General features: G+C 41.4%; 8 protein-coding genes across 8 annotated transcripts; 3 read left to right on the top strand and 5 right to left on the bottom strand.

Annotated features, from left to right (window-relative positions):
• Positions 1–212: 212 nt before the first annotated feature.
• VCUG_02073 (uncharacterized protein) lies at positions 213–2,707 on the bottom strand (the record flags this gene model as incomplete). The annotated part of the gene is made up of 1 exon (XM_008076895.1): positions 213–2,707. One exon carries the CDS (start codon positions 2,705–2,707, stop codon positions 257–259), a length of 2,451 nt encoding a protein of 816 aa, XP_008075086.1. The 3' UTR covers positions 213–256.
• A 2,425-nt stretch (positions 2,708–5,132) lies between these two features.
• On the bottom strand, positions 5,133–7,184 carry VCUG_02072 (uncharacterized protein; the record flags this gene model as incomplete). Its single annotated transcript, XM_008076894.1, has 1 exon — positions 5,133–7,184. The coding sequence occupies one exon, from the start codon at positions 7,182–7,184 to the stop codon at positions 5,580–5,582; it is 1,605 nt and encodes a 534-aa protein (XP_008075085.1). The 3' UTR covers positions 5,133–5,579.
• Positions 7,185–7,283: 99 nt separating this feature from the next.
• On the bottom strand, positions 7,284–8,229 carry VCUG_02071 (uncharacterized protein). Its single transcript, XM_008076893.1, has one exon. It carries the CDS (start codon positions 8,222–8,224, stop codon positions 7,985–7,987), a length of 240 nt encoding a protein of 79 aa, XP_008075084.1. The 5' UTR covers positions 8,225–8,229; the 3' UTR covers positions 7,284–7,984.
• Positions 8,230–8,502: 273 nt separating this feature from the next.
• VCUG_02070 (ribosomal protein S5) lies at positions 8,503–9,738 on the top strand. Its single transcript, XM_008076892.1, has one exon. The coding sequence runs from the start codon at positions 8,984–8,986 to the stop codon at positions 9,716–9,718; it is 735 nt and encodes a 244-aa protein (XP_008075083.1). The 5' UTR covers positions 8,503–8,983; the 3' UTR covers positions 9,719–9,738.
• A 933-nt stretch (positions 9,739–10,671) lies between these two features.
• On the top strand, positions 10,672–13,578 carry VCUG_02069 (uncharacterized protein; the record flags this gene model as incomplete). The annotated part of the gene is made up of 1 exon (XM_008076891.1): positions 10,672–13,578. One exon carries the CDS (start codon positions 10,672–10,674, stop codon positions 13,576–13,578), a length of 2,907 nt encoding a protein of 968 aa, XP_008075082.1.
• Positions 13,579–13,740: 162 nt separating this feature from the next.
• On the bottom strand, positions 13,741–14,172 carry VCUG_02068 (uncharacterized protein; the record flags this gene model as incomplete). Its single annotated transcript, XM_008076890.1, has 1 exon — positions 13,741–14,172. One exon carries the CDS (start codon positions 14,170–14,172, stop codon positions 13,741–13,743), a length of 432 nt encoding a protein of 143 aa, XP_008075081.1.
• A 218-nt stretch (positions 14,173–14,390) lies between these two features.
• VCUG_02067 (uncharacterized protein) lies at positions 14,391–15,488 on the top strand (the record flags this gene model as incomplete). Its single annotated transcript, XM_008076889.1, has 1 exon — positions 14,391–15,488. The coding sequence occupies one exon, from the start codon at positions 14,391–14,393 to the stop codon at positions 15,486–15,488; it is 1,098 nt and encodes a 365-aa protein (XP_008075080.1).
• A 1,512-nt stretch (positions 15,489–17,000) lies between these two features.
• On the bottom strand, positions 17,001–21,232 carry VCUG_02066 (uncharacterized protein; the record flags this gene model as incomplete). Its single annotated transcript, XM_008076888.1, has 1 exon — positions 17,001–21,232. One exon carries the CDS (start codon positions 21,230–21,232, stop codon positions 17,144–17,146), a length of 4,089 nt encoding a protein of 1,362 aa, XP_008075079.1. The 3' UTR covers positions 17,001–17,143.
• Positions 21,233–21,869: the final 637 nt, after the last annotated feature.

The raw sequence follows: 21,869 nt of genomic DNA, 5'->3' as shown, positions 1-21,869 counted from the left end.
AGTATTTAATAATTATAATAACTAACTAATAATAATACCAATATTATTAATATTAAATACCAAAATTAAATAACACCATTACCAAAATTAAATAACACTATTACCAATATTATTAATATTAAATATTAATACTATCAACACCCCATCACCATAACTACCAATATTAAAACAAATCGTAGGTAACACCGTGCTCACACCATCTATAAAATAAACCGTATTTACTTAATATGTTTTGCATAAGAAGTACTGCTAATTGTTATTCCTTCAGTTCTGTGAAGTACCCTATCACCATGTAATTATTGATATTAATGACACACTCATCCCCATGCACCCCGTAGTACTTCTTAAGCACTTCTCTGTCACTCCCCTTCACCACCATTCGTGTTCTCTCCGTTTGTACGTATTTCATCACCTCGTGATCAAACAGAACACCTAAGTTTCCTTGGCTCTTGGCAACTGCTGATGGACAATCACCCGTTGAATGGTGCTCGTAAAAATCTATGTCACTTCTTTTATGTGCAGCACATGCAATAACAGATAATGTCTCGCTATCACACGTGCTGAGTGCAACAAATTCATCTTTGTTTTCGTGTTGTGCCTCAGACTTGTCTGTACCCGTGCCGTACTCTTTGTTTCTTCTAATGCATTCATCACCGTACTTCATCCTGTTTTCATCCCTGTGTTTTACTGCGTGTTCCTCATCCACATATTTAGTCCTACTCTCCTCACCATTTCTCCACATAGCATTCTCCACATACTTTGCTCTGCTCTCTTCGCCACTCCTTCTCTCATCCCCACCACTTCGCCTTACAGAATCATCTACATACTTCATGCCTTCTTCCTCACTACTTTTTCTATGTCTTAGAGCACCTCCCACATCCTTCTTCACCTTGAACTCCCCCAACATACCTCCCTTCATCACTCCCATTTCATTTTCCATCCCCTTCTGCACACAATTTCTTATATCCCTCTCCAATTTATTTTTTATGTCACTTTCTAGATTATTAACTTCAATTTGATTGCGTTCCAAGTTTCGTTGAATTGTATTGCGCATTTCTATTACCTTTTTGTCAATGCTGCTTAGGAAGTACTTGTTGGGGATGTTTGTATCGGTGTTGGCATGGTCTACATAAGACGGGCTATATTTGCGGTTATCGTATGATTTCTCGTATTTGCGGTCTTCGTATGATTTCTCGTATTTGCGGTCATCGTATGATTTCTCGTATTTGCGGTCATCGTATGATTTCTCGTATTTGCGGTCTTCGTATGATTTCTCGTATTTGCGGTCCTCGTACGACTTATCATACCTACCCTCCCCACCATAAACCCTATGTCCCTCATCATACATCATCTCCCCATATTTACGCTCATCCCTCTCAAACTCGCCTTCCGTACGCGTATGGCTGTGCTTTTCTCTTATCAAAGGATCATTCACCAAGTTGTTCGTTTTGCTCGATCTGCTCGGCTTCCTTACCACATACCCCTCTCTCTTCTGCTCACACTTCGAAAGCACATCTTCACAGTACCACTCGCTATGCTCCTTACACCATCCCATAAACTGCACGTAGTACTGGTTCAGTCCCCTATTCCTTCTCAATTTTACGTGGCCGTAGTACCGCTCCTTAGAAGTTGCCAACTTTACGATTTCTCTGATCTTGAACTTGTATGCAAAATCAGGCTTGTCCTTGTTCCCGTGCTCAGCACCCATACAGTCCACGAAATCGTTGCATTCGCACATGCCGGTGCACTCGCAGTTCACGTAATGCCTAGCACGTCTGTACTGTTCAAACTCGTACAGGAACTTCTTGTAGAACGTGCGCACTGTGTAGCTCACGTTTGTCTTGCGCATTGCGCCGTAAAACAGGCTTTTCCATTTCTGTTCGTTTGTTACGTTCTCCATTCCACCGTTCTCGGATACGATGCGATACAGGCTGTACATGTTTATCTCTTTGGTGCCCGGTACTATTATGTTTGCGCTGTTCTTCTCCGAATCAGGAATAAATTTATCATCCATCAGGACGTATTCCTTGTATGCCCTCTCAAATTCCTGTTCCGTTATGTCTCGGTCAAACGTATTTATGCGTCTTTCACTTTTCAGGAAGCAATTTATGTCTTTGCTGAGCAGGAAACTGTCTCTCTCCGCATTGTTTATGCATTCTAATGTCTTACGGCTACTTTTTACCATTTCGTTATTCTTACCGGTAGGATAACGGTTAATGTTTAGATTGGCGTTTGAATGATTTCTGCCGGCAGCACTGGTACTGTTGCCCTCTTCATCCTCATCCCTACTCCTTTCATCCCTACTACTCTCGCCATCTTTATCTCCAGTATGTTCTTTCTTTCCCGCTCCTCCGCTCTCTCTGTCCCTGCTCTCCCCGTCTCTGCACCCACCATACACCTCCCTGCTCTCCCCATCCCTACCATGCCTCTTATACTCGTCCATCTTCATCTTCTGCAGCGCCTTCCTAATATTAGTGTCATTCCTAAACGTAGACATTCTCATCATAAATTTAAACAGCCTACTCCTCACGTCAAACCTAAGCAGCTCGCTCCTCTTTATCCGTTCCTCCTTCTTAAAATTAACAATGCCAACCACGTCATCGTTATGTACCTTCAATGCATGAAATACCCGTGGTCTTAAGTTATTTTTGTGCCTCACGAAGTAAAATCTGTTCACATTTATTTCTTTAGGATGCTCTGTGTACATGGCTCGCTTATTTTTTTTTCTTAAATAGTTAAATGGCTGACTGTTAAATTAAAAATGATAGGTGTGATAAAAGATGTTGGTGTTTCCTTTTTTGAATGTAATGTGTTCATAAAGAATTTAAAATGAATTATTGGTTTTGAAAAGGAATTATTAGAATGGGGATAGTAGCGGATTATGGGTAAGTGTGTATTTAGTATGGCATGTATTATATTTAGTATTTAATATGGTATTTAATGATATATGTAATAGTAGTATTATATGTGGTATTATATGTGGTATAGTATGTGGTATTATATGTGGTTATAGTATGTGGTATTAAATAGCAATATTATATGTGATATTAAATAGCAATTATTAATAGCAATTTTAATAGCAATTTTAATAGCAATTTTAATAGCAATTATTAATAATAGTCTATCACTCTACTCTCCCATTCCTCTACCACAATACAATACCAACGTATTAAATACGTTACAATTTATTTCTAAATTAAATATTCTACGTTAATATTAAAATAATACAAATTATTTATTTTCATGTATCAGCAACAATTCATATTTTATTGCGCAGTATTAAAGACCTGATATAAACATTATTATTAGCAGTGATGTATTGCTATGTATTATTTACCAATAATAAAAATATTATCAATACATCAACCCGTTCCTTATCACCGCACCATCAATCATCTCCTCCTTTTTCCTTTCTATCACTCAATGCTATTTTATCACCACTTTATCATCAAAGTAACAAATAGTTTATAACACTGCAATTACATTAAAATACCACAAATTTACTTTAATGTTATTCTATTATTTTATTACTACACAATACTTTATTACTACACAATATTCTGCCATATTTTTTCCTCCTACTAACCACAAAATGCGTACCTCCACATCACGTGAACAATACGGCAGTCATTGCTCTCAATCGTGTTTTATCGCGTATTTGCTATTTTTTTGATTTGATAAAAATGTGTGCGCCAGCACACCACGCTCTTTTGCTGCGCCTGCCTGTGCAATAAGTAAAATTATTTATAATTAAAAATGTTATTAAATCAGTAATTAATGCGGGTGTGCGGTGCATTAAAGTAACCGTCTCTGCCTCTCGGTCTCAAGGAAATCTCAGCAGATTTCCTTTTTAAACTGGTTTTAATTTTGGATAATTATAAACGCAATGAGTACAGCACGTTTACGTACACGGTACTGAATGGTACACCGTGTATGGTGTGTAAACCGCACACACCAGCACATCGCAAATGGTGCACACGCTCCCAATACCGTATTCAGCACAAATCCCAAAAAATAAAAATTACCGCATCTACCAGTCACAGCGTAGTACGTCATTTCTTATTTTTGTATTCTTATCAATTATGTTGACTTTTTTTTCGATAAGAAACAATTCATGGAGCGATAAATGTTTAAAATTTAGGATGCTAGGCTTCAGCACCGTATTAATACGCTGTTGGTGATGTACTGATACGTTATTAGTGATGTATTAGCAATATGTTGTAGGTAAGCAAAGATGTGAAAGGTAAGTAATAGCGTATTGGTGTGTAATAAGTAATAGCGTAGTGGTGTGATTGGTAAGTAATAGCGTATTGTAACATATTCATATATTAGTACGTATTTACACAGTATTCATATATTAGTACGTATTTACGTATTATTCATATATTATGTACGTATTTACGTATTATTCATAAGTAAATACGCTATTACTTACCTTTCACCACAAAATATACTAAATTAAGAACAGCACCGTACAAGTACTGCAAAATAACATAAACTGCAAAACCATGTGCTCTAGCATTCTTTCTCCTTTCCTGCTCTTCCTTTTATTTTCCTTCCTTTTTATCTTAATTATACTTTGCACACCGTTCTAAATGAGGAAGAGGTAAGTTGTAGAATAAAATGTGGTGGTTCAAATTTTTTTGGTTTTATGCTATTTATGGTTAATTGGTGAGAGAGAATGTGCTTTGCCGGGTTTGATACCGAAGAGTGCGCAATGGTTGCGTATTAAGGACGTGTTAATGGCAGTAAAGTGCGTTTATGGCGGTAAACCGTACCGTTGCCGCTCTCTTGCCGTACTCACCATTTACCGCTAATAACCGGCCATTCAGCACAGTAAAACGTGCAATAACGGTCACGCAATGATACGGGCATGATCGTATGAAAGAGGTGATTGCTCGTACCTAACGGTACAATTACCGGTGGATTGCTGCTCTATAGAACAGAGCAGTACAAAATTGTTTAAGAATGCTTTTGGTGTTGACATGTGGGAGTAACTGTATCAATCAATGTGTCACTAAGACATTACCGGTACATTGCACTTAGCAGACGAGGAATGGTTCGTGTGATATTTGTTTAGTAGAACGGTTTTATGTTCTGGGGTGTTGAGTGTGAGATAAGGAATGAAGAGTGGATGAAGAGTGGATGAAGAGTGGATGGAGAGTGGATGAAGAGTGGATGGAAAGTGGATGGAGAGTGGATGGAGAGTGGATGGAGAGTGGAATGGTACAAATAACAATTCTGACGTAAACAGAACGTTTTATTTGGGATGAGGTAGCATTACCAAAATGGTACGCATTCTGTGCGGTCTGATCACCCCGTAGAAACGAAATGAAGAAGCGGACCGCTCCAAGCATACGTTTCTTTACCAAAATAATTATTTTAGCACTAACAAATACTTTAATGGTAAGGGTCTCCTCCTCTAACATTATTTTTGCTGTTGTTTAACATTTCCTACCCCTCCTTTCTCCCAAATATGCAGAGCATACGCACGTAGTTAACGATGATTTGCACTTCTCAGCACAGATCGGTACCACACATTCATCTTCAATACGTAGTACCGTGCTACTGCCATTAATTCATATTTCCTTCCTAATCTCCTCAATCTCACTCTTGTACCCCTCCCTGATCTTCATCAGTTCAATCCTTTCATTCTTGAAACTGCCCTTCAGATCAGTGAACGCTTCCTCCTTTAGTTCCATCTTCTTTACCTGTGCCTCTAAGATCACTTCTACCAATCTTATCATCTTGTCCTGTTCCAGGATGAGCAGCTCTTTTGCCTTGTCTTGTGCTGCTGCAAGGGCATTCGTAACGAGAATAGAGTGTTTTACGCTTTGTTTGTCTGTGGTTGTTCCATTTTGTTCATCATGTACGTATTTGGTACTGCTTATCTGATTATTTTCATCTACATGATCACTTTCATGGTTTTTATTTTCTTCTCTGCTGTTCTCAGCTCTATCTTCTCTGCTGTTCTCAGCTCCATCTTCTCTGCTGTTCTCAACTCCATCTTCTCTGCTGTTCACAGCTTCATCTTCTCTGCTGTTCTCAGCTCTATCTTCTCTGCTGTTCTCAGCTCCATCTTCTCTGCTGTTCTCAACTCCACTCTCCTTCTCATAATCACAGATAACACTCCTTGCAAACACAGCAGCAACCCGCGCATCAACACAACTACACAAAAAGCTCACAACACTCATAATACGATTACCACTGCTCATCAGCACCTCCACATCAACATCCCTCACACCAACCAACTCCTTCTTCAAAAACCGTAACACGCACTCCTCCTTCGTTACATTCATATGCTGTGCCACTCTCTGCCAGTCATCACCGTATCTGCGCACGCCGCTCAGCAAATTCTCATCGCTTATGTCGGTGAGGTACGGCTCAATGTCTTGGAGTGAACGAAAATCTGAACGTGATATGCTGTCGGGGTACCTCCCCCTTTTTAAGCACGATTCACACACTATGGTGGTATCTTTTAGGTTGTATGATGACTCGGTAGTGGGGCACTGGCATGTTTTGATGGGCGGTATTTTCTTTTCTGTGAAATCGTTTTCTTTAAAAAAGTTATTTATGCTTTCTACGGTTTGTTCTTTATTTGTGCCCTTGGCAGTGCTGCCGGTCAAATCGCTGTTTGCATCGGTAGCCTTGACATTGTCATCCCCATTTTGGCCATCGCTACCAACTCCCCTTTCATCCCCATTTTGGCCATCGCTACCAACTCCTCTTTCATTCTCATCAGCCCTGCCCCCAACAGCCCGTTCAATCTGCTGCTCTACCCCAATCACATCACCAAGCAACTCCTCCTTGCAATTAATAACACCCCACCTCTCCAAGAACATCTTAACACGCACAAAATCCTCAAAGACCATCACCGATCCGCAATCACAGAAATTAACTCCACCCTTCTCATGCTGCACCCTTATAAGTCGGTTACGTTCATTCACGTACCCCTTGACCACGTGCATACCAGCGGCCCGCTCAACCGCACTTACCGTGCTAGAAGGCTTGATTGGCGGCCGATGCGGTACGTTGAGTGCCGACCACGATCTTGTGGGATGCGGCGATGTGCTCTGGCGCAGATTGTGCGCTGTTTTTATGGAGTGTGGCTTGCTCTGTGGACGCTTTTTGCCGTATATTTCCTCATATGCTATTTCCTCAATGGTAGGGAACTTGTTCTGCATGGGGGTGCGGGAATTAAAAATTAAATGGTTTGGTGTGGAGAAAGAACCTGCAGCCGAGCTGACTTAAACAGACCTCCAAGGACACAAAAAGCTAAGCGTGTGGCAAACAAATTTAATTCTAATAAAACCGAGTTTGCGGTGCCAATGGATCACGTTTTAGATTGCAAATGCTGCCGTGGAAGTAGCAAAGAAATAATTTTATTTCCGTTTGATACTCTTGAACCGTAAATTTGCGACCACCACTGCTGGAAGATGTTTTTGTGTGTGGGCCGCAATCAGGATAATTTATGAGAAGGCTGATTGCACAGAATATCAAGTGCCCTGACGGATAGCGAACGTTTTCATCACACATGGCATTTTCAGAGCGTAAAGACACGCTAAACAAACATGTCCGGGAAGATAACTGCTCAGTTCATTTTTAGGCTTATCTCTGCATGTTGAGATTATTTCTGTTTGTACCTCCCGCTGAGAGATGAAAAACACTTGAAGTGCTGATTTGAATGCTATGCCATGACCGTGGTGCAAAAGGTGTAAGACAAAGCGTATATTTGCACTATAGTGGTATGTAAAGGAAGAGCACGTACTTGTACGTTGTATAAACGGACGAGTTTCATAACAATCTTACATTTCTTCTTCATGGTAATTCTTGGTACTGCCCTTACCCGGCCAAACGAACAGGTTTCTAACCAACGGTGGAATGAACTAATTTTACTTTTTTTGCTCAAATAGAAGAGGAGACATGGATGAACACGTGATCAGATGGCAGGCACGACATCAACACCACAATGTAAACCTGAAAGCTACTCTTTATCACTCATACTGCAATCATTGCACATGTCCATACGCTTCCTGTTGTAAGGCGTTTTAGGTTCATCAATTTTCATGAACTCAGTCTCAAGGAAATACTTTTCGTTGGTCTGCAGGTTTGTGTCGCTAAATTTTACCTTTATGTCCTGTAAACGTAGTTGTTCTGGTGTGTTGGCACCTGCCACAGCTTGTTCTGTATTTTGATCACGGACCCTTTGTTTCTGCTTCGGCATTTTCTACGAAGGGATGAAATCCTACATTTATGGATGTTTTGATCGGTTGCACATGTACCAAGAAATGTACCTACCAGCACGTATTAGCAGTACTGAAGGAAGTAACTGTGGATAGTTGACAGCTGGAACGGAGTGAGGCGTAGCTGAGATACGAGGTAGATTTAGTTTGGTGGTAGTGTGCTAAGAGGTACTTTGTATTGGTGGTGGTGTGCTAAGAGGTACTTTGTATTGGTGGTAGTGTGCTAAGAGGTACTTTGTATTGGTGGTAGTGTGCTAAGAGGTACTTTGTATTGGTGGTAGTGCGATGTACGTGTTATATTTGTTAATTGGCTGAGCACGGCGTAGTTTGAGCGGTAATACATCCGTGTATTGCTAGCAAAATCGTAGCAGTTCAATTTACGTGTCGCGCTCTTACCTTGTTCTGCACAACGTTGGCATAATTTACATTTATAGCACCTGTCAATCCTGGGGCTGTACCAGGGTACAGCCATGGCGCTTGGTTCTGGATGAAGATTCTATCAAGAACGCTAAGGTGCGCTAGCTGCCGGGATGTTGTGAAGACCATACCATGTGCCATCTTGCAATGGTAAGGGCCCGCATTTGCGGTGAACATTTCCGCTCATCAACCGATTTTTACTTCTCTTTCGGTGCAACGGCGTAGCACCGTTCGATAAAGCGGTCACGGCCGGTCTGCCATGCGATGGCCTGCTCAGTTCGCTGCCCACAAATTTGTAAAAAAATATTTTTTATCCCTTAGAAATGGAAGGCACGAAAGAACAGCGAGCAAGACCGCGTCGCACACGTGAGAACATAAACCCTTCAGACGCGTGGCAGCCCAAGACTCATCTTGGCAATCTCGTCAAGGCCTCCAAGGTTACCCTGGCAGATATTTTTACGTACACACTGTCCATCAAAGAGCCAGAAATCGTGGACTTCTTCCTGAGGGACTCGCTCAAGGAGGAGGTGCTATGCGTGAAGAGCGTGCAGAAGCAGACCAAGGCTGGACAGCGCACGCGCATAAAGGCGTTGGTCTGTGTGGGCGATGGCAAGTGTTTTGTCGGTATTGGTGCCAAGACGAGCAGAGACGCTGCCACTGCGATACGTGGCGCGATGCAGCGCGCTAAGTGTTCGCTGATGTATGTCAAGCAGGGATATTGGTCGAGCAGCGTTGGTATGGTGCATACGGTGCCGGTTACTGCGCATGGAAAGGCTGGGTCGGTGCGGCTCAAGTTGATCCCTGCCCCTAAGGGAACTGGACTGGTGGCCGGTAGTGTTCCAAGGACCATTCTGCGTATGGCTGGCGTAAAGGATATTTACAGTAAGAGTACAGGGCAGACGTGCAACACGGAGAACTTTGCCAAGGCGACCATCGACGCGCTGGTGAGGGCAAGCAATTTTTATTCGCCCGATCTGTGGAACAGCAAGGCTGAGGGCGTTAATCCGCTGCTGAGGGCTGAGGAAAGCGCAGGAGCGGATAGGAGGAGAAGAGGATGAGTAAACATCATTTTATGCTATTTGTGTTCTCTGGTCTTTCCTGAAGAGTGGATCATGATTTATCATTTTGCCGCATGAGAACGTACCGGGTATTTTTGGGCTTTTCCCAGCCAAACGCTGCTAATTGCAATTTTCTAGGCTTTCTTAAGGTAATGCAGCTTAGATGGTGGTCTGATCGTGTTTTTATTTTCTGAGTTGCGTCAGGCTCAGTTTGTGGTACCGGTGAACGAAGGCATTGAACGCGTTTGCTACCAGAGCTCTTTTTGTGCTGGTAATGAATCCATGATTGCTACATTAGGCAGTTTATCGCTAAGCATCACCTCATCGCTGTGATAGGAGAAAGGTTTTGATGCTGACATCAGGCATCTCCTACAGACCAATAATATATCTAAATTGTATGAATGCTCAAATAATTTATTATCGTTAGAAACACGCCCAACTCTAACGATTATTAACAGTTTATCATGCGGTATTTGTAGAATATCCTTTGTTGAAAGTATTTTTACTTATCTGTCAACACAACAGCACGAACAGGTATTGTTATGTTTCTGTTCCACGAAAAAGATCGTTCGAACCATTCACCAATATGTGGGCGTGCCCGTCTATAATAGCACATTTGTATGGGCATGGGCACTCCACTCATACCATGGACCAGATTACTGTCTCATCACAGAGGCTCGTGGTGTTGAAGAGCGAATGGTTGCGTTAAACCCGTGGCACTGCCAAATGGACACGATTAGCAGAATTTACGAAGTGTTCTCGTGAACAAACTGTGCGAATTGGAAGTGCTGGTCAACCTGAGGTTCTTTTATTTCCTGCATGCTCAAGAATGGACCGGCAGACTTGCGAAAGCACGGCTCGTTCCAAACGAGTACCGCAGTGCGTTCCACAAATACACCGGGCCGGCAAATTTGCGCAAAAAAGTTTTATTTGTTTTGAAACTGCCCTTGGCAATGAACGCATCGTCAGAAGAGGAGGAAATATACAAACGTGTAAGAACAGCAAAGAAACACGATGATCTCGACAACCTGTTCGAGGAGAAGAGCGAGACGCCCTCTAATGTTTATGACGAGGCTGAGCCCGCCAATCTGGAGGAAATTTTCGGTACAGGGCACGAATACGACTATATATACGAAGTGGAGGAGAAAGAAGAGCGCGCTGTTGAAGACAAACACGAGAAAGCGTATGTTGCATACAGCGATGTTCTGCGCTACGCTAAAAACAATGGAATCCACAACACGGAGATTATCAAGAAGCTGTATGACGGATATGATGTGAATTTCATAGCTTTGCACTGTATTAACACTTTTGAGGGCGAAAGCGGGGAAAAGATGAGCATTTACGATATATACAGGACCAAGAGGGTGATTGACAATTTTACAGCGTTTTACAGGCTTAAACAGATGGTTCAGGGCGTGTTTAGCAATAGAATATGGACGGTAGACGGGATTAGACAGCTTCTTATGTACGAAAAGTATGAGGATGCGTGTCTGAAAGGGGTGCTGCGCACCGACGACTTCGCTGAAAATCTGTTTTTTGAGGATAAGGTGAGCGTGCCCGAAGCAGATGAGGAAGACAGCGATGCTTTAAACGATTTATTGAGGGAACATAGCGCGGAAAAGGATGCCAAAGACTTCTCAGCTGCGAAGGATAGTGTGTTTGCACGTTGCGATCGCGAAGAGAACACTGTGGATGAAAGACGACACGTGCAGCTCGCGGATAAAGAACCTATCAATACGAGCGGTAGGGCTGTACTGAGGGAAAAGATAAGAAATTACGTCTTAAAGATGAGCAAGCACCCGTACTTGAGCACCTACGCTAAAAAATACTTTGACAGCAGCACGTTGCGCAACAAGCTGTACTACTACTTCGGAGTGAGCACCGATGGCGAGCCTACAAGAAATGACAGGCTGAGAAAGATGATAATAAACCAGGTTGTGGCACTGATGGACGACAGCAAAGAAGAAGCTCGTGAGCGGAGTCATCCTACATTTACAGCTATCCTGGATGTGATTCTGAATACGGGAGTTAGAAGACCAACGGAGAACGATACGTATCTGTGTATGACAGAGGATAAAGGCCATGCAAAGATTGTGGTAATGAATTTCTTAGGGAATATGATCAAAAAGCTGAGCGTTAGAAACACAGAAGAGAAGATTAAAGGTGTGATCAGGGATGTGAGACCTAAATACATTTTTATTACCGGGTGTAAAACCGTTCTGCGGTTCTTTTACTCAAGTGTGATCGAATGGACGGGCAAGTTGAAGGAAGTTGAGGGGATTGGCAGCAGGGTCATGTACGCAGACCCGTTCTATCCCGTTTACAGTCGAGTTCGGAGCACAGATGGAGGTAAAGGAGGGAACGAAAATGACCAGAACGGAAAATGCATAGAACGTGCTGGTAGTTATGGTCTTGACAAGGATGTCGCTGCTGTAGGCACCCCTTTGAATGGCCAAGATTCTGTTGAAGACGTGTTTAGTCTTCTGTTGCATGTTGGAAGGCGCTGTCTGTACCCAGAAATTGAGCTGATGCACATGGTCGGTAAGAAGACGCTCCCATATTTTGTAAAAGATCGTTCTCTAGGCTCGTTTAGTGCGGCCCGTCGTGCACTCACTCTCGGCTTTGGTATCGTGGGCATAGACCTGAATTACCTGGTAAAGTGTGACAGGGCACGCATCATTTCCAAGTTCGTTCCATTTTTTAACACGGATGTGATGCGTTCGCTTGTTGAGCTAGGCTTCGTCAGCAGGTTAGAAATACTCAGAGAAAACCTGTGCAAGTCTGTTGAGATGGAAACGTATGATGAGACATTCATTTGCTTCAACAAGATAGAAAACGAGGTGCTGTTAAACAACGTGTGCACATATCTGAGGGTGTACCACGATACGTTCAACATCACGGATCGATTTGATCGACTGGACGAGTTGCTCGTCCATCCCGTGAACTACCGCTGTGCTCGTCTGATCTGCGCTGCTGCAATGGGCAGAGATGAGGTGGACGAGGATAACAACAACAATTTTGTCATAGCGCTGCTCAACGATAAAGGCGCGCCTGGCGAACTTAATATGAAGAAGCTGAGACAGGAGAAAGACTCTTTTGATGTTTTGAATGTGATGATGTATGAAAGGAGGGAGTTTAAAGGGCTGTGTGACAGCAAGGTGTTTGAAATGCTGGTGGGTGAGTATGATGACCACGGAGTGTACGTGGGCAGTGTTATCAAGGTGTGCGATAGGTACCTGATCGTGCGGGTGTGTGATAATTGGTGCGTGGCGGTGCGGAGAGACGGTGGGTGCTATGCAAACCCTGGCGATGATCAAACGGTTGTGGCCAGGGAGTACTTCGAGAATGACGAGGTAAAAGTTCGGATTAAGGAGAAGAACATTTTGGGCCTCAGCTTCAGGGGAGAAATAGCCAACGAGACTCAATTTTTCCTTCAAAACCATCCGCTGTATGTGAATTGCACGGCACGAGCAGCAGAAAGCATTCTTCGTCAGAGAAGACAGCTGCTCCTGCTGCGAAAGAGCGGCACAAAGCCGTACGGTGTTATAACACTCCAAATAACGGATGAAATCTTTGTGCACTACAAGATCGAGAAAGATAATGGCGGTGTGATCTTCAATAACAGACAATATGAAAACGTGGACCATGTCATTTACTGCTATTTTAGGGAAATGGTGAAGCTCCTCACCGAAATCAAAAATGACAGGGATTACGGCGAGATCATGCGATTCAGTAAAAAACGTCCGGGGTACTTAGAAATCGGCGATGAGTGTGTTTGTGTTGGCAGCGTGTTGCGGAGGGGTGGCGAGATGTTTGGAAGCGTTGGCGAGCTGAAAGAGCGACTTGGTGTGCGCAGTTGAACCGGTAAAGCGGATGGAAAATACGGTTTGCGTTGCAAGCATGCCTTTAATGTCCAATTCATGGCGTGCGAAGGGGTGAGCTCGGTTGCCCTGTAGTACGCAGCGATTTATCGTGCAGTGGAAAATTGCGTATTTGTGAATGTGTAATTCCCATAAAAAATGCTAAAATTTGTTAAAGCATTTTATTAGGCATTCCTCACCTGACCAGCTTTGTACGAGTGCAGAGCGTTTGATTGGCACTGCGGTATTTATCATGATCGCGGTTTTTGTTTGTAAATCAGATCTTATGGCGTAAATATTTCCTTTTTCGTTTGGATGCACGCACACGGTTGGCCTTGTTATTTCGCAAGCACCATAGGCCCGGTCTGTTTTTGGTTCTGTGATAACGTTGGAGACTAGTTCGGTATCTCTTGCCATGCTGTCTGGTGCTCGGCATCGTTTTGTACGGTACAAACTGATGATCTGCTTGCCAGCAGACCATAAAATGGGAGTTTCGACCAAAATTGCTTGCTGCAATGGATGGTTTGCACGATCTATTCGACAGAATGAAACGTTCACTGTGGTGTAATTCGAGTCCTCTTTTGTTTTGCACATCAGAGGTATCCACAGTTACGGTATTTGTTGTGCTCGCCTTTTAAATTGCTAACATTTGTTCCGTTCATACATGCTGCCAATCGAGATTCCATAATCGGCTAATAGCGATCCAATGGCTTACTCTTGGTGGAAAGGGGGCTCAAACCAATATGGGCCAATCGCAGTCTCTGATGCAGATATTGTCCAAGTAATATATCAGCGCTAAAAAATACTACCCTATGGTAGTTCAGGGGTTCATTCATATGATGCCGTATATTATTCCGCTATTGCTGTGCACATACACCATGAGCTATCACTTCATCGGCATAAACCGTACCACAAGAAATGTGACCTTTCCAACGGGGAGCGATAGCATTTATATTATGAGGAAGAACCCTCACCAGAGCATCGTAACGGTTGTATATCCAAATAACAGGCAGGAAAAATTTGAAGTAGACAAAATTGCCTTTGCGTACGACGTGGACACGCACAAGTTCGATATAATCGAGTTAAGTGACTCGGACAGACGGATGAATAAAAAAGTAGAACCGGATGACAGGGATAAAAAGGCGGATCAGAACGCAAATGACAATACAGCTAAGTATTTTAATAATAAGGCAGTCCTCAACTCACTAATACCGACAAATCTGGAAATTATGGATGATTTGAAAGAGCGCTGTGCTTTCAAGCTCATCGAAATGATCTATGCCACTTTCTTTCTCAGGATACGTGTACGCTTTCACAGCGATTATCTTTACATCTACATCGACAGGTCGGATATAATTCCCTATAACATTATACATTTACCTGAAATTGGCAAGTACAGCTTTCAATACAATAATTTCATGGATCTACTGAAGCTCATGATCGAACACAAAACACCGATAGAGCTGACCGATGACGATACTTTAAACACCGTTGGTGTGTTTATAAGCAACGGTTTCCTTGATGACAGCATAATATTGATGAAAAGAGACATGATAGCCTGTCTTCACGGGCTGAATGTCCGTTTCATTTTTTACCCCGAGAGGAGGAGTTCGTTTGAACAAAGTACGACTGTAATCAAATTCAAGGGCGCAAATTTATACCTGTGGTCGATGATAAGTAATAGGTTCGAAACTCTGAGAATAAAAAGAAGCAAAATCGCGTACAAAGTGTCACAAAAATATTTTGAGTCCCTGAAACCTACTCAGTTGCATGGAACACTGCAAAAAATGCCTGGAAATAAGGAGGGACTGGAGTTTTTGAAGAAAATTATCCAAAACATCGATAAATATATGATCAAACAGAGGCTCATGGTTAGCATATCGAACGGTATGGTGAATTATGACCTTTAATCCTAGTACCTTATATTTCTCTATTTGGCTAGAGTGTCAATACTGATACATGACACGAGTACGATTGAAAGCTCATAAGATAGACCATAGGTTGAAAGGCTGCTTTTTAGGTCTCATCTATGAACAAAAACTTACGGTCCCTACCAGAACATCCCGGCACTCAATATAATATGGTTAAATCACTATTTGCTGAGATGACATGTTCACATTACAATCTTGATTTGTTGTTGCAAACTCGTGCAGCAATCGTGTTTTATGATGTTGTGAGTATCTTCTTTAGGTTTTTGATGTGCATCAGGTTCTTCTGTCCTTTTTTAGGGTCCCGTGTTCATACATTTTGTTACTACAGAGCTTTCAGCAGATTATTCCTTTGATAGCGTTGCCTTCGCATCCACTTGCAACCTATTGTTGTGTTAACGAAATACAGATGCACACCATTCCATGAAATTTGGTCTTTAGACGATTATGTTTAGTGCTGAAGGCACAATAATCATCGTTTAGCTATGTCTTAATAAATCATACCGCAATGTAATGGAATAATGCAGGGATGTACTCACTTCCTGTGAAAAACTATCTTGTTCTGAATGTTAGCTAGAATTGAGAGAAATGAAGGCTTTTGATGTCGGTTTTCGGTTTATAAAATATGTCATGCATGTTACAAAACACCTAGCCTGCTCAAAAAGTGTGTTTCGAAATTGGATGAATCGGTATTTTGTGATTATCTGCCTAGTCCAAATATGCATGGTACGGATCGGTTTATTGGTGATATACGATGTTGATTATTGGAATGAATGTGTTATGAATCCTTGCAGATCAAACGCTCCAGCGTTTATCAACACAGCAGCTAGTCTTAAATAAAGATGTTTGCGGTAATAGCAATACTGATGTTGGTTTTACTAGCGTGTCATGTGCGGTCGGCATGGTACGTTCAATTGTTTTTAGCCTAAAATACGATTTGTAATCGATACCTGATAGATCATCATGGGATGGTGATCAGAGCATTTTAGGTACGATCAACCTGATTTGTGTAAGACTAGTGAACTTGCGTATATTTATATTAGCAAATTATTTCATGTACTGAATCGCATCCTTGTAACGCGTATCGAGGAAAGAAAGGAATCGTCCTGCCATAAGGACAATAAGCCAAACTCCAACGCAATACAAATATTATTTCCCTTTTTATCTCAGCAAGTATATTTAGCATTTGATACATGTTCCGCTGTCTACAAAACATACCTTTACGATTCACTCGGACTGATCCTAACCATGCCTTTGGTTTGTAATGAAGCTAACGCACATCATCAACATAAAGGTATGCTACAACAACAGCAGTGATTTGCGCGAAACTGTTCACCCAGAAACATCATGTTGGGCTCTTCTTTTTGGACGAATGTAGCGACATGTCGCCAAGTTTCCTTCTCTAAGAACGGAATGAATGCGATAAAACACTTCCAGCCCAACTACTGGTACTGGAGACAAAAATAAATTGCTGTACTAAAAATATTACTTAACGTTACTTTACTGCAATCCGAACATCAGCCCATCCATCCCTAAAAAGCTTCAATTAGACTTTTAACCCGTCTACAAGCATCAATACAGGCTGGCACACCACATTAAAAGAGAGACCAACTGGGACAAAAGTACAAATATTACTTTTAACTTCTGTTCATGAGATAGGCGATATAGGCGCTATAGGTGATTATATGTTCGATCAAACGTCCGCTTAGAGGGTAGGATAGAGTGTACCACCAACTAATGTAATTATTATTTAGCAGGTATCCTAGGTTACATTTCACAGGATTTACTCTTATCACACCGTCTTTTCCATACAAACCTAGGAATATGTTCTTTCGATCGTGTTTTACACTATAAGGCAGGCGTCGAACATACACGGCAAAAGTTGTTTCGTTGGGATCCTCTCGCAAGTATACGTGGTATCGTGATAAGAGAAATACTATCCCGATATATGGCCAATTTCCTTTCTTTATAACGATTTCCATTGGCATCGGCAAGGTGATAGTGACCATCGATTTTCCATCACCTTCGGGTATAAGCTTAAGCGCGCCCCTATCAAGGGATTCACTAGTTTTCTTGAACAAATCTCTTATATTAGAAGAAAAATTCAGCGAAGACTCCTCATCACCTCCAATGTTGCTACTTAGACTGCTAATGTATGCTTTATAGAGCACGTTAATCCTAAGTCTAGTGTTGTTGTCAACAGGGGTTTGGTCGTACTTTATAGGCAAGCGTGACAGGTGTTTAACCTCGGCGGACAACCTGATTAGCCCGACATTTTTACTTGAAATCTCCAAAGCGGTAAATTGTTCACTTTCTAGCTTTATGTTTGCCATACGGGGATACACTCCCAAATTGAGATTACCAACGAAACCCAAAAGTCTGCAAATGGAGTTAATAATCCCTTTGTGCACCAATTCAACATCAAAGGAACCATAGTCAACCGTATGTGAACACTCGAACCTGATCTTCTCACTGTTTTGCTCTTTCGTTCTCTCACTATTCTCAGTTTCATTGCCATTAATAATAAAATCAACGAGTTGAAATATAAAAAAAGGTTCTTTACCATAGTTCCAACTCTCGATAAATTTTTTTAGGTAATTTTTCATGTTCAAGTTCTGTCTCATAAATTTTTTTCCGGCACATGTAAATTCCATCTGCAAAGCAGCATCGCCAATATCGGAGGGCTTCCAGGCCGAGAACACGCGCAGATAAAACTTCAACAGCTTTTTCTGGCAAAAAAACGATTTGCTATTTGTTCTACCAAATGGTTTAAGACAAATATACGAAGACATAATCTGCCAAATAATGATTGACTGTCTTGATTCATCTGTGCCATTATAGAATAGCGTCATTTCCATATCAGGCCATGAAACACGAAGACCTTCCAGCTGTGATTTGTCGCTAACTTCATTCTGCTGATCCACGCATTTTTCAGGCAGATCAATACATACACCTAAAGCAGCCATGAATCCTGTAATGCCCACCTTTGCCTTTATCAACAGAGGATCTAAACCCATATTTGCATCTAATGTTCCATTGCTGGATGCGGCCATGTTGTACTTGAAAGTTTCAAACCATGGAGCAAGAAATTCGTGGTAAATGCTATCAGTGGGGCAGAAAAAAGACAGCTCCGTTTTCTGGTTAACCAAATTTGAGAAATCAGGCGTAACATCAATTTTTTGGCCACGAAAATAAATTTTTTCTCCTTTGTACACTATCTCAGAGTCATTCAAATCAACACTTACCCTTGCTACAATGTTGTCGATGCTATATCCCGCTTCAAAAACAAGTTTTTCCGGCACTGTAATTATATTTGTGATTCTTGGATCATCATTGGTAAGAATGTCTTCCATATTAGTCGTGATTCTTATGGACTCGCTGATATCCTCAATTTTCAAGTTCAAACGGTTCAATATACCATAGTAGAAGGGATCACCGTGGGCACTTTCCAGTAAATATCTGTAATCCTCTGCTTTACCACCCCCTATTGCCACATGTGCAAGCAAGGGCTTTCCTAGAATTGGTCCATCGCGGCTTACCTCATTCGTCAGTAGGGAAATTTTCGACACGCTCCGAAAAATAATGTGCAAATAATCGCCATCATAACAAAGCATATTTTCAAAAGCAATCATGTGGATCTTATAGATCCCTAATTGCAGATCTATCGACAATTCTCTGTTATCATGACTTAATAACGACAAGTCGTTTCCTGTGTTGATATTTTCGCATTTAACAAATTCGTCGTGGATGATTTCCACTCCCGCTATGCTTTCTTGTATGTTTGTTCTGCTTTTTTGGCTCGGCTGAATTTCCGACTCGATGGTTAAACTCCCTCTGGGCAAACCACTTTTTATGGATAACCTATGCGTAAAGACAACATGCTCTATCTTTGGCATCTTAATCAAGAACGATACCGGTTGTGTTTTCCCAGGTTTATCATTAGGAAAAAATATTCCCTGATCCGTGTTAAAAAGAAATTCAATCTTGCGACTAGCATAGCAATCCAAAGAAGTTGCAAAAAACAATGTTTTGCCAGACAGACAGCTGTCCAGTAACTTATTCCATGATTTCACCTTAAAACTAATTTTGAATAAAGCCCGCGTCTTCCTTACACGGTTTTCGCCACGTACATCTCCTGCACTATCTAGGATTGATCCCGTTTGTATCGCCTCACGCTGAATTGCTGAATCGTCCTTCAGATAATAGACATCGTTCAAATAGCTCTTTATATTTATTGTGCAAATGCTGGGACCTTCCACAGCTTCATTCCTGTTCTGCTTTCTCACTTTTTCTAGCTTTCTACCGTTTGTACCATCCTTGAAATGTCCTCTGCTTGATTTTATAGCATCAGCACCACTATCTGTTTCAACCCTGTCACCTTCTTCGTGTCGTGTTCGTTTCTCATCACTCTTTGGTTTTTTACCAGGTTCACTTTTTCGATTGTTCCCTTGTTTGATTTTTTCTCCGTGATTTTCGGACCCGCCGAGGCTTTCTTCCACTTCCTGCCCAAAGTCATCGCTCATGTCCATACGATCATTATATTTGTGTATATTGATGTGTATAGGAACCAAATTGGAATTGTAGAGCATATGGAGTAAATTTATTTCCCTTTTAGATATGCACGTCTTTAAATCAATGTATATCGCGTATTCATCTCCCTCAGTAGAACACGTTAAGTTAAACCTCGGTAAAACCGCATTTTTTCCTGATTTTCCCATGTTTGATAGCCACGATTGAACAGGAACTTTCAACTTGTGAAAGAAGCGTTCAAAACTAGAATATCCTTCCTTTCTCGTGCCTTCTATGTAGATTGGCACTTCCGAGCTCTCGTAATCTGACGAATCAGCCATAGTTATCAACTTATACGAATGCATGAACAAAGCGTTTAGATTAAAGTCGTTTTTAAAGAAAAGAGTAAGCTTTACAAAGCTACACATTCGACCACCTGTGACAGAAATAGGGCTCAATGCAATGTCGCAGGCCTGTCCAAAAATTGCTGCCTTAAGAATCACTTCTGGTAGTCTTATGTTCACATTTTCAGCAAATATATGTCCGGTATTTGCAAAGTAGAGATGAACCATCCGCATATCTTCATTCAGAAGAATTCTTGTTAAATGCACCATGTAGGTATTTTTTGATCGTTGAGGAGAGATTATCCGACTACACTTATGGTTACATGCGAACTTAAGAAAAAAGAATCTTATTTTTATCGATGCTCTAATTTTTACGGTGATATCCTTGCCGCTAACATAAGAGAGCATGTCTGATGCGTGTATATTTACGATCTTCAGAATATCTGAAAACCCTAACCTGCTATTTTTCTCCAGCGAAAAAGAATTATTTTCCAGTTCAATCAATTCGGTACCATCGTTGCAAATGGAGATTTTCAAGTTCTTCACGTGCACATTGACGGGACACAGGTAGCTTGACATAAAGGATACACCTATTTCCTCCGGTTTATCGATCGCATCGTACCAAATGTTTTCAATGCTGAAGCCAGAGAAATCGACTATAAGAATACGTGTGATGAGAACACATATCTTTATAAGAACAATGCTCAGCACAAATATCAAAAAATACAGGATGCATACTTTTGGATTCTTCAGACTGTACTTATATCGCCTAAACAATGAATTCAAATATTCCTTGACCAAATTGTGGCGCGGTTTTCTCCGAATAACGCCATAACGCGCAACCTGTTCGTGAACTTCTTCTCTTTCTTGCATGGTAGGGGGACGACTTGTCAATTTAAATGTCACTGATTGTGTCATTAAAGTCAAAAAATACAAATATCATTCTTAAATTATGAAATCGTAATGAAAGTATCTATATTTTAGAATATGCTTGTCTGTCTCGTGGTTAGAAGTAGAATTTAAACAAATTATTCCCATTACGGATTAAGGTAAAGAAGACCTTTTTTACGGTAGGTAAATACTAAGCTTTTATTATGGATGGTTCCACTAAAACAACTTGGTATTCAGAAAGGTATTATCTTTTTGTTGAACTTGAAATGTAAGTATAATGCCCTCTGTTCATAGTGTCGTGCGACTAGCACGATAACAAACCCTGTTTTGGTAACTAGTCACATTGTACGAATACACAATTGATCAGGACTTTCTTTTTCATCTCTATCTATCTCAGTTCAGTAAATTGAATTGTAGTGCAATAGCGCTTGCGTGAAGTTGAAGCGTTGTAACTTTTACCTTCAGCGAGTTTAGCACAAAACCATCCAACAGGTACATGCTAGAACTCAACTACAAACATTCTATGTGTCTTTTCCTTCGTTTTTTACTCTGGCCGATAAAACACTTGTGAACTTTGACATGATAAAATTAAATCCATCAGTGACGTTCAACTTGAGGT

This window comes from Vavraia culicis, assembly GCF_000192795.1.
Source record: "Vavraia culicis subsp. floridensis unplaced genomic scaffold supercont1.42, whole genome shotgun sequence".
Lineage (NCBI taxonomy): Eukaryota > Fungi > Microsporidia > Pleistophoridae > Vavraia > Vavraia culicis.
The sequence above is the reverse complement of the archived record's forward strand: the minus strand, read 5'-3'. Positions and strand labels throughout refer to the sequence as shown.

Coding starts and splice junctions, on each gene's coding strand:
- VCUG_02071 (XM_008076893.1), bottom strand. CDS start 8,224: ATGCCGAAGCAGAAACAAAGGGTCCGTGATCAAAATACAGAACAAGCT.
- VCUG_02070 (XM_008076892.1), top strand. CDS start 8,984: ATGGAAGGCACGAAAGAACAGCGAGCAAGACCGCGTCGCACACGTGAG.